We start from the raw sequence: 12,566 nt of genomic DNA, 5'->3' as shown, positions 1-12,566 counted from the left end.
TAAAGGATGTGTTGCAGTAAGAATACCTCTGTTAAGAAAGGGGAACAAGACTAAAAGGCTAAAATATGCACAAGAACACATAAGTTGGACTATGGAACAATGGTCAGAGGTGCTTTGGACTGTTGATGGATGGACAACGACACCTGTTCCTTCTGCCAGTTCTGTTGTCAATTCAACTCTTGTCTTCTTTCTATTCCTTAAGGATATTATCTTCAAGTATTGCCCATTCCTGTTAGACAGCTTTCTGGGTCTTCCAGTCCTGGGCTTATCAATTACAGATGATGTCTCTCTGTACTTGTTGATTGTGCTTCGGATACCACACCTTGAAAATCAAGTGATGTGAGCTATTTCACTCAATGTTTTTACTTCTTTATGCAAGTCAAAGTTGTTATAATAGTAGAAAACAATAGTGGAGGCTTTGACTAGAAAACCATAGTGGAGGCTTTTGTAGTAAATTTACGTGTATGGTTAAACATGCAACATCTATACTTTTGATATATTATATATATATATATATATATATATATATATATATATATATATATATATATATATATATATATATATATACACACACAGTGCCTTGCAAAAGTATTCAGACCCCTGACCAATTCTCTCATATTACTGAATTACAAATGGTACATTGAAATTTCGTTCTGTTCGATATTTTATTTTAAAACATTTAAACTCAAAATCAATTATTGTAAGGTGACATTGGTTTTATGTTGGGAAATATTTTTAAGAAAAATAAAAAACTGAAATATCTTGCTTGCATAAGTATTCAACCCCCACACTTTAATATTTGGTAGAGCCACCTTTTACTGCAATAACAGCTTTAAGTCTTTTGGGTTAAGTATGTACCAGCTTTGCACACAGTGTCGGAGTGATTTTGGCCGATTCTTCTTGGCAGATTTGCTCCAGGTTGTTCAGGTTGGTTGGACGACGCTTGTGGACCGCAATTTTCAAATAGTGCCACAGATTCTCAATGGGATTGAGATCAGGACTTTGACTGGGCCACTGTAGGACATTCACCTTTTTGTTCTTGAGCCTGCTGAAAGGTGAATTTCCTCCCAAACTTCAGTTTTTTAGCGGACTGAAGCAGATTCTCTAGCAGTATTTTCCTGTATTTTGCTCCATCCGTTCTTCCTTCAATTGTAACAAGATGCCCAGTCCCTGCTGATGAGAAGCATCCCCACAGCATGATGCTTCCACCACCATACTTCACTGTAGTGTGTCTTGAGGCATGGGCATTTAGGGAGTTAGGTTTGCGCCACACATAGCGCTTTGAGTTTTGGCCAAAAAGCTCTATCTTGGTCTCATCTGACCACAAAACCTTTTCCCACATCGCAGCTGGGTCACTCTCATGCTTTCTGGCAAACTCCAGATGTGTTTTCAGATGGTACTTTTTGAGTAACGGCTTCTTTCTTGCCACCCTCCCATACAGGCCAGTGTTATGCAGAGCTCTTGATATGGTTGACTGGTGCACCATTACTCCACTCCCAGCCACTGAACTCTGTAGCTCCTTCAAAGTGATTGTTGGCCTCTCTGTGGCTTCTCTCACAAGTCTCCTTCTTGATTGAGCACTGAGTTTTGAGGGATGGCCTTTTCTTGGCAGTGCCTAGGTGGTGTGATGCAGCTTGCACTTCCTGATTATTGATCCAACTGTGCTCACTGGGATATCCAAACACTTGGATATTATTTTGTACCCTTTCCCTAATCTATGCATTTGTATTACTTTATCTCTAACTTCTATAGAATGCTCTTTGGTCTTCATTTTCGTTCAGATTCACAGACTTACCAATGATCCTTCAACAGTGGGGTTTTTATCCAGAAAATGTGACAGCAACTTTAATGGTTCACAGGTGAAGGCCAATGGTAAGGTAATTGTGTCCTCGTTAGGGCAATTTCTTTCATCGGTGCAAACTGGGAGCTTCCACAGCACAGGGGTTGAATACTTATGCAAGCAAGATATTTCAGTTTTTTATTTTTCTTAAAAATATTTCCCAACATAAAACCAATGTCACCTTACAATAATTGATTCTGAGTTTCAGTGTTTAAAAATAGAATATCAAACAGAACAAAATTTCAATGTACCATTTGTAATTCAGTAATATGAGAGAATTGGTCAGGGGTCTGAATACTTTTGCAAGGCACTGTATGTATATATATATATATATATATATATATATATATATATATATATATATATATATATATATATATTACACTTCCAAGTATGGTTGAAGCTAACCTTCTGACGAATTATGTATTTTAAATAACAATATTTAGTTTTTTAAGGCTTCCTGAAAGCTAAACGACTTCCTAGCTTGTCAGCGCTCCAGTGATACTCCAGTGATGTTCAGAACTACAGTGCCTGTTTGTTGCTGGATAGGTAGCACTGTGTGAAGCCCAGGTGTTGAGGACTGAGCTGGGATACATGCTGCTTCTAAATGTGAAAATAAACTAAATACATAACCATTGTGTAACTAAGACTGTGGGTCTGTTTTTCAAAGCCTTTCACTCCAAAGTGTAAATTACTTTAAAAAAACAACCTTTCAAGTAATACAATGGGAAATAAACACATAGCTCTTATAAGCTTGTCTGCATTAATACCTGCTGCTGTGTTTAGTTCTAGTTATGTAACTTTAAAAGGTGTTTGTTTCCTTTTGAAAAAAGTCTTTGAAGTAAAAGTCTTTGGAGAATCAGCACCATTGTTTTTCTTAACAAATTAATTAATGGAAAATAAGAAAGGTTATTATTAACAAGCAGTTTAATCGTAGTAGAGGTATTGTGTAATTTTATAAAACAGCTATTGCAGTTCTTATAATTCCCTTTATTAGATTTAGTACACACTAGATCCATTTAAAAAAATGCTTTTCAGTGTGATAAAATGGGATTTGAAATGTCGTTTACAATCCGTTTTAAAATGGCGTTTACAACCAGATTTTTAAAAGAGAACGAGGAAACAGAACAGTAGGTTATAATTAGTTCTTAAAAAGTTTTAGGAAACATTTATAATTCTATAACTGTAGTCATGTCCTCCAACTCCAAGACTGGTATTCACTTTAAACAGCATGAAATTTACTTGAAATGAAAATTACGTGCAACTACATGCACTGATTTCTGGTTGTTTTGAATCCCTTAGCAACAACGCTAGAGGTACCGTTGAAATGACCTTACAATTACTGATGGTAATTCATGTTGGCCGTGCCCAGTCCTCCAATGTTCTGAGGCTGAATGCGTTAACTTTGCAAATGCAGGGTGATGCCCTATTTTTTTAAACAGCGTCCAAAAATCAGTGCCATGCATTGGAGTAAAACTTGCACACAATGATGGCAAACTTTATTTTTTAAATTCTCAGACCTGTAAATATTCACTTTAACCGCTACACTAGCAGGGTCGGGTCTGCCGTCTAAGTGCATGACCGATAGAAAGAATTTGCAATTGTTGGAGCATTTTCCAAGAACACATCATAAACTCTACGTTCGGTTCCAGAAAAAATCGTCATTTTTTTCTAGGCCGTCATTAAAGTCATAGTATTAAAGTATATATATATATCTATAATATACATATATATATATATATATATATATATATATATATTAATATACATAACCCCTACCCCACAATTTCCAAGTGAAAAAAATATTCTAGAAATTTGTACAAAATTCATTAAAAATAAAACTGCAATAGCTTGGTTGGATAAGTGGCTACCCCCCTTGTAATAGCAATCCTAAATTAGCTCAGGTGTAAGCAATCACCTTCAAAATCACATATCAAGTTAAGTAGCCTCCACCTGTGTTAAATTGTAGTGATTCACATGATTTCAGGATGAGTTCAGCAGTTCCTGTATGTTCCCTCTGCTGGATAGTGCATTTCAAAGTTGTTGAAAGGAACGGATCAGGGGATGGGTATAAAAAAATATCAAAGGCCTTGAATATCACTTGGAGCATAGTCAAGACAATTATTAAGAATTGGAAAATGTATGGCACCAACAAGACACTGCCTAGATCAGACTGTCCCTCCAAACTGGATGACCGAGCAAGGAGACTGATCAGAGAGGCTACCAAGAGGCCAATGGCAACTTTACAAGAGCTACAGGCTTTTATGGCCAAGACTGGTCAAAGTGTGTATGTGACAACAATATGCCAAGCACTCCACAAGTCTGGCCTGTATGGTAGGGTGGCAATAAGGAAGCCATTACTCAAGAAAGCCCACCTTGAATCCCGTTTGAAGTATGCAAAAAAAAAAAAAAAAACACTCAAGAGATTCTGTAGCCATGTGGCAAAATGTTTTGTGGTCTGACGAAACTAAAATGGAACTTTTTGGCCTAAATGCAGAGCGTTATGTTTGGCGCAAAACCAACACAGCGCATCACCCAAAGAACACCATCCCTACTGTGAAGCATGGTGGTGGCAGCATCATATTATGGGCAGGTTTCTCATCGGCAGGGACTGGGGCACTTGTCAGGATAGAAGGGAAAATGAATGGTGCAAAGTACAGAGAAGTCCTTGAGGAAAACCGGCTGCCCTCTGCAAGAAAGATGAAACTGGGACAGAAGTTCACCTTTCAGCATGACAACGACCCAAAGCACACATCCAAAGCTACACTGGAGTGACTAAGGAACAAAAAGATAAATGTCCTTGAGTGGCCAAGTCAGAGCCCCGACCTAAATCCAATCGAAAATTTATGGCATGACTTGAAGATTGCTGTCCATCAACTCTCCCCAAGGAACCTGACAAAGCTTGAACAGTTTTGTAAAGAAGAATGGTCAAATATTGCCAAATCTAGTTGTGTAAAGTTGGTAGACACCTATCCCAATAGACTCACAGCTGTAATTGCTGCCAAAGGTGCTTCCACCAAGTATTAACTCAGGGGGGTGGAGACTTATCCAATTATGATCTTTCAGTTTTACATTTTTAATATATAATTTTTTCTCAATAAAAAACTTTTCCCCCTTAACAGTGTGGAGTATGGTGTGTAGATAAGGGTAAATGAATCCAAATCTCTCTCTCTCTCTCTCTCTCTCTCTCTCTCTCTCTCTCTCTCTCTCTCTCTCTCTCTCTCTCTCTCTCTCTCTCTCTCTCTCTATAGATCTATATCTATATATATATATATATATATATATATATATATATCTCTCCGCATCCTCGATATCTATCGCCATCTCCGCCTCCCTCTCCCCTCGCTCCTCCTCCAATTGTCTCTCCCCTCTGCTCATCTCTCTCCAACACTCTCCGTCGAATATATATATCCTATCTCTCGCACGCTCTCTACTCTCCGTGATGAGTAACAGCTCACTGATGGATTCCATAAGCTTTTAGCCTACAAGCATTTTAAAATAATGTTCTTTATTATCCATCTTTCTGGGATGTTTGCTTCAATCATACATGAACCTAAAAAGGAGATGCTGTAGGTCGGGGGTAATGAGAGTTAACAGAGGGTGTTGTTCCACAGGACCACCCGAACGCCCAGAACAAACTGGAGGACCCAGTGAATGTGTCTCCCAAGGAGGACCATGCCGCACTCAACATCCAGAACTCCCTGACACCCAAACACGAAAACAACAAGGCAGCTGAGTGCGAGGAGAACTCGGAGGTAAACTCGCTTCAGAACAACATGATGTAAATGCACTGCAGTGACGGCACACAAACTACAGCAGCAGAACAAACTTTTTACATTATGTTTCACCTTCCCTCTGCCTCCCCCCGGGCCTTTCTGATTTAATAGCATGCATTGCATTGGTGTATTTTATATACATTTAAAAAAATACAGAGGTTTGATGTTTGTTTGACTAATTCACTTATGTATATATATATATATATATATATATATATACACACACACACACACACACACACACACACACACACACACACACATACACAGAGTATATATGAACTAAGCAAACTTGCTCGGAGTGATGCAAATATTTGTCTTTGTTTTCATTGATGTGATTTCTAATCCTTTGATGTATTTAGATTTTCTTTTGTACTTTTTTGGGAATACAGAAACAAACAAACAAACAAAAATATCAAGGCATTTATTGAAATAAAATGTTTTAACATTAAAAATGTGAGCCCACTCGTTCCTGCTTTTATCTGTCCCTCTCCCCTCTGTCTCTCTCGTTGCCTGCCGTGCATGGCTTCAATACACTTTCTTCACTCTTCTTTTTCTGTTCTGTGATCACAAACGCCAGAGACGATATCCCTGTCACTGCCTGCAGCTGTATGTGAAATGCGCTGGCAGTTTGGAGCAAGGGTATGCTGATTCTCTGAGCAGTTCCCTTTAACATGCTTTATAGTGACTAAAGCTAACAAAATAAATTCAACACTACCTGAAGCGAGGCCTGAAATAAGACATTTCTTTAACCTTGTGCTGTACCAGATACCCTGTTTTTAAAATGAAAATACATGTTTGCTAAAACATTATCTATTTACAAAAACACACATTTGAGACTTAAATAGATGTACATGACACATAACATTGTTTTTATTATTTTGTTAGCTACAGTAACTTCAAGTGGTAAGTCATTAATTAAGGTGACAAAAAAAAACCTTTTAATTACGCAACACAAAACAAAGCTTTCCCTTGTTTGCCATTGACTACACAATTATTGAGTTCCTATCAATAACAATCTCTGGTGCCCAAGCATTTTTAAAATGAGAAAAGCTGCTTTATTAATGTACTAGATTCGGTTTTGTGTTTCTCCCTGTCTGGCAACACACAATGTACTGCATATTAAAAATTCTGGCTTGGATTTAAAAAATAATAATAACATGGAGGAGTGGCTAAGCATCATATCAGATATGATACAGAAATGGGCATTACAGGGTTAATAGAAATATTGTTGTGGTGAAACTGCTGAAAACTTGTTTTGCTTTTTAAATGATTCCCTTGTGGTTAATATTGTAAAGTGTTCATTATACTACAAACAATTTAACAATTCAAACTGTATATGTTATCTTCAGGACACAGTTGTAAACAGGCTAATATGGCTTTCCTGAATCAAATTTTTTAAAATAAATAAATAATACACATGCACAGACAGACATGTAGGGAAACAGAGGGTGGTCTTTTTGAAGGAGGCAAAACATCTGTTCAATTAACAAAACTAGAACCAAACAACAAAGTTATATATTTCAATTCGCTTTAGCAGTCTGTTTATGAAAATGATGATTATTATGTAGCTGCAGAATATGGAGAATCTGGAAGACCGCGAAAATGAGAAATCTCGCTGAGTAATACAGACTGTGTTCTCTAGCTGAAAATTAGGGTCAAGTGGCACTGGAAGGCAACCGGATGGCCCATACTCTTCTGGAAGAGATGTAATGCATGAGTTTCCAGTGCACACTCTTTGTGTGGCTCCCATTCTGCTAATAAGTGTTGTTTTTTAATTAATTCAAGTCTGATCAGCACTCCCAAATCCATCTGGGGGTAGAAATATGACTAAGATCTGCAAACTGTGAACAGAACATTCCATATTGTGTCAGTGACCTCTCCAGAATTGACAGGAAATAAACACCTACCCCTCTTCCAATGCTCTGTGTACCTTTATAACATTTTTCTATTGTAAATTTGCACAATTGTTTTTGCAGTTTTCCTGTATGCTTTTCCCATAGATTTCCCATACTATGCATCTACAATAGTTTATCATGGTTTGCCGTGTTTTTTTCAATATGCTTTACCATACAGTTGCTTATTTCTAATTTACAATGCTCACCTATGCTTTACCATGCTTCCACTATACTTATTACACTTAGCTATGCTTTTACTGTGGTAATCTTTTATAAGGGAAGGGTTGCACGTGGTCCAACACTTTTCTAAGTCCAACGTACTGCCAGTTAACAGGCAAACACATTGTATATCAGCCTTAGATGGTGGATATAATTTAAATATATACAGTTTAATACCCCAAAAGCTCTCCTGTTGATCAGTGAAGGCATCTGTAGAGAGATTGAATTCAGCACTGATGTGGGTGGAAAGAACTGCCATGTGCTCTCCACATATTCGAGTGGGGCTTCTTGAGCCTGCAAAGGTCATTCTGCAGGGCTGTTATTATTATACACATAACAATACACTACAATGCACCAGTGCCTGTGAAAATGGGATTGTTTTTCCATTACCTGTGTATATATAGATGGTGGTCAGGTTTGAAACAGTTTTTTTTACAATCACAATACAATTGTAGATATGGACCAGCCTATTGTGGCAGCAATTTAGATCAAATTGCCTGTCTATAGGCAAACTTTTGGTGAGAGCTTTCTCTTCAAATCTTCTACTGAGCTGTATTTTGGATGACTGTAATTTGCATGCTGTGAACAGCAGTCAATTACAAGGTCTCTATTGTCAGATCGGATACTCAGTCAAAGTCTGATGACCTCATTATGTATGCAGTCAATATCGCTCAACACTATTACAGACCCCACTTACTGTTTTCTTTGCAAACATTTGTACTAAACTACAATGGTGTAATCTATGGGAAAACAATAATAATTGATTATTTGAATTACCGACGAACAATTGTGTTTTATGTTTATACCAAAATTATTATTATTATTATTATTTTTTTTTTTGTCATTGCTGTGGGAGGTCTGAATTCAAAACTGCTATTGTGACATTACACTGGGTCAAACTAGCCATTGAAATATGAAAAATAAATACGCTTTGGAACCTCCTGACACAGTATAAAGATCTTTAAATAATTTGTTAAATCTGTAACTGTCTGTTTTGATCCCACCATTATGAACCAACATTTCAGATGAATCTGACAAGGAATTCAGAAGTTAAAAGGCTGACAAGCTTTCACAGAAGCATCCAGTCATTCAAGAAAACACGGAAGCTGGCGCATGTAATTACTGTTTTGTTGCCGAAAAAGATTCTTGTTGAAAGTGTATTGGTTCTACAACTTTTATTATCCATACATCAATTTTACAAAATTATTTAAAAAATAATGTATGGTTACATGTAACAGACGAAAGCATTCCAATAGCATTCCGAGTAAACAATAGAACAAACATTTTCGACGTTAAATTGTGTCACCATTATAATCAACATGATAATCCACACAGACTTGAAGTCGGCAGTAAAAAGCAAATGAATCAAGTGGCATGCTCTCTGGCAAAGTCTAAACAATCCCTGAAGTTGCATGCTACAGTCTGCTGGGAGCACACACTCAAAGAAAGGTAAGATAGCTTCTTTATGCCTCCAGATTTACGAGATGGTTCCTTTACTTTTTACTGTTATCATTGATTGTTCTTCAGAAGATTAACCATATCCACTCCTGGAGAAAGTTCACAGTGTCTAAGATTCACAGTAGTCTCAAAAATGAATTCTGCAATATAGGGCACTCTCAAGGACCACATAATGCCAGTCATCCAAGCTGCTTTCAGACAAGACAAGAATCCTGCCAAACGGACTCGCATCTTAACATTGTATTTAGAGCACAGTACAGTACTGAGTGAAGGTCTGGAAAGCAAAAAAGTACAAGACTGGTGAGAATTTTGCGATCCTCAGAAAATGTTTTATTGGCATTGATTATTGCACCCATTAAAGTGGTTACAGCTAATGGAATGATTGCATTAACTGTAACTCTTCTGCACGTCCATTAGCTATTTAGGTCACAGATGTGCAGCTCTGAAAGATGCACGTGTTATGGCATACATGTGTATACATTTTATACAATGATATTGGATATGGGCTAATGAAAGTTATCAGATTGCATGCCTTCCTTTCAGGTAGTCTGTTACACTAGTATTTCCTAATTTCACCTCAGCTGGGCTAATGCATGTCACTCACTAGACAGTAATCATTCATTAAGGGAAGCAGCTAGTTGGTTATTGAATGGTGTTTCACTCTCCAGATGCAATGACCAATGAAGTGCAAGTAAAACCTGAATAACAGCCCTAGTGTAAGACATGCAAGCTTTCATTAATCTAGTATGGAATCAGATATGATTAAAAATGAAAATCGGATTGTTGTAGCATGTACTTCTTTCAAAACTGCACACATGCAACCCATATAGAGAATGCAAGTGCACAACAGGTAAGAGAATTCTGAAGTTATTTCATCAGTTAGAATCACACAACAGGTAAGAGAATTCTGGAGTTATTTCATCAGTTAGAATCACACAACAGGTAAGAGAATTCTGGAGTTATTTCATCAGTTAGAATCACACAACAGGTAAGAGAATTCTGGAGTTATTTCAAGTTAGAATCACACAACAGGTAAGAGAATTCTGGAGTTATTTCATCAGTTAGAATCACACAACAGGTAAGAGAATTCTGGAGTTATTTCATCAGTTAGAATCACACAACAGGTAAGAGAATTCTGGAGTTATTTCATCAGTTAGAATCACACAACAGGTAAGAGAATTCTGGAGTTATTTCATCAGTTAGAATCACACAACAGGTAAGAGAATTCTGGAGTTATTTCATCAGTTAGAATCACACAACAGGTAAGAGAATTCTGGAGCTGTCGCAGTATTCATTTCCCAGGAGTGTAGTAGCTGATCAGGGGACTCTATAACTGCACTAACCCCTCCTTGCTGTATATGTGTGTTTGTTCTGCAGGCTGGCATTACAATTGAGGTGGAGCTGCATATTCCCAAACACGCCAATGTCCTACCTCCCTCCAGCTCCCCACGCAGCTGCAACGTCGTCCTATGCAAGATGGAGGAGCCGAGCCCCACACTACCCCCAACCTGACCCCAGCCAGACCCAGTGCCTCTTTTCTCTGCAGACAGAATGCTCTGAAGCTGGTGGAAAGCCTGGCTGAAAACCGGATGACTGTACCCCGCTACGTGTTAGAGTAGAGGCAGTTTCTGTTTAATCATTGAGCAGTGAGAAAATAGTAATATCGAAGTATTTCAGGAAAACGAAAGCAGTAGCTTGTTAGCCATTTCAGCTTGGACCAGATATTTCTAGCACTGAACATTTTTGCTGCTGAAAATGCAATGGTCCCCTCAGGACTAATGACACTGACCTAGACCAACCCCAGACACGCATCCTGTCTAAGTACTGAAAACACACAGGACTAGGTGCAGTAAGCATTAGCCTACTAACTACTTCACACCACATTTGTTAAATTATTCACTAGCAGGTTCTTGACAAACCAATTGTTTCCACCTGGCCCACAGTGAGATACTGAGTAGGAAAGAAAATAAATATTGCCACCTATTTACCAAAGTTGAAGTTATTTAAAGATTGGAATTCACAGAACTGTTATGTACTGTTTTTAAAAAGTCAGCCATTATTTTAACAATTTTTATGAATACCAAATTTTATTAATCAAATCCAATTCTGTATATATCTGTATATATATTTTTTTAAATTAGTACACTTCTTTAAAACATTCATAATATAAAGTGTGGATATACTTATGGTGCCATTTAATTTGATCAGATTTTGGAAGCCCTTAGGAACACAATCTTAATGATCCACTGACCCCTATGTAAGTTTAAAAAAAATAAAGATAAAAAAAAAACGTTTGTGTCTGCATGTTTCTCTGTGTGTGTTCTCCTTCAGTATACTACAGGCCAGGTGCAAAGGCACATTTCTGAGAAGAATTAAACTATCATGACAGTATAGACCTAGCAAGAAACAACTTAGCTGCAGGAAGGAACCATTGAATTGTCCAAAGTTGTTTTTTTAATAGTTTTATCTCCTTATATTGATTTTTATTCCTCACTGAAAAATTGCCTTTGCACTGGCTTAGACAGAGTGCCCTATATGGAACGGTTTGAAGAAATAAGTGAGACACAGGTACACCCAAAATCCAGCTCCATCAGTCCAGGCAGGAGTTCACAGTTCAGATGCTGCCAAACATAACACATACATGGGAGGCTATGACTGTGCTTACAATCAAAAGTGATGTAATGAATCTCTTCCTAGTGGCTGATGAGTTAATAATCCTGACATCAGCATACTTTCCTCTCAACTACAGAGCTTGATTTTTAGTTCAATGGTAAGGTGTTTGTCTTTGAACCAGCTTTGAGCCTTTGTCTTTCCATTCAATTCAATGGGCTGAGATTGAATAAGGGTAAAGGCAGCATCCTGACCTGGATACATTCCCAACAGCTCTTCGGTTCCCCACGAGAACATCCTGTAAACTGGATATTACAATTGAGTGGATCTTGTTAAAGTGTCTTAAAATAACCCTTCTCCCCCTTTTCCATTCCTCTCTCTCCGTTTATAGACACAGGGCTACTCAGCGCTACTCCATTAGGACACAGGGCTACTCAGCACTACTCCATTAGGACACAGTGCTACTCAATTATAGTTCATTAGGACACAGGGCTACTCAATGCTAGTTCATTAGGACACAGGGCTACTCAAAGTTAGTTCATTAGGACACAGGGCTACTCAGTGATAGTTCATTAGGACACAGGGCTACTCAACGCTAGTTCATTATGACACAGGGCTACTCAACGTTAGTTCATTAGGACACATGGTGACTCAGCGCTAGTTCATTAGGACACAGGGCTACTCAATGCTAGTTCATTAGAACACAGGGCTACTCAACGTTAGTTCATTAGGACACAGGGCTACTCAATGCTAGTTCATTAG

The 12,566-nt window shown here is 37.9% G+C and overlaps 1 protein-coding gene across 6 annotated transcripts in view; it reads left to right on the top strand.

Annotated features, from left to right (window-relative positions):
• LOC121312981 (chondroitin sulfate proteoglycan 5-like) overlaps positions 1–11,443 on the top strand; it is a 53,418-nt gene extending 41,975 nt beyond the window's left edge. For 4 of the 6 annotated variants that reach the window (XM_041245035.1, XM_041245034.1, XM_041245037.1 and 1 more), the window contains 2 exons: positions 5,458–5,598; positions 10,572–11,443. In XM_041245035.1, coding sequence (XP_041100969.1) covers positions 5,458–5,598; positions 10,572–10,706 — 276 coding nt within the window. In that variant the 3' untranslated portion in view covers positions 10,707–11,443. Of the gene's footprint in view, positions 1–5,457; positions 5,599–10,571 lie in introns of those variants that run through there. The other 2 variants (XM_041245038.1, XM_041245039.1) reach the window with 1 other exon arrangement.
• The last annotated feature ends 1,123 nt before the right edge of the window (positions 11,444–12,566 follow it).

Source organism: Polyodon spathula, chromosome 3, assembly GCF_017654505.1.
Source record: "Polyodon spathula isolate WHYD16114869_AA chromosome 3, ASM1765450v1, whole genome shotgun sequence".
Classification (NCBI taxonomy): domain Eukaryota; kingdom Metazoa; phylum Chordata; class Actinopteri; order Acipenseriformes; family Polyodontidae; genus Polyodon; species Polyodon spathula.
This window is presented reverse-complemented; position numbering and strand designations above follow the sequence as displayed.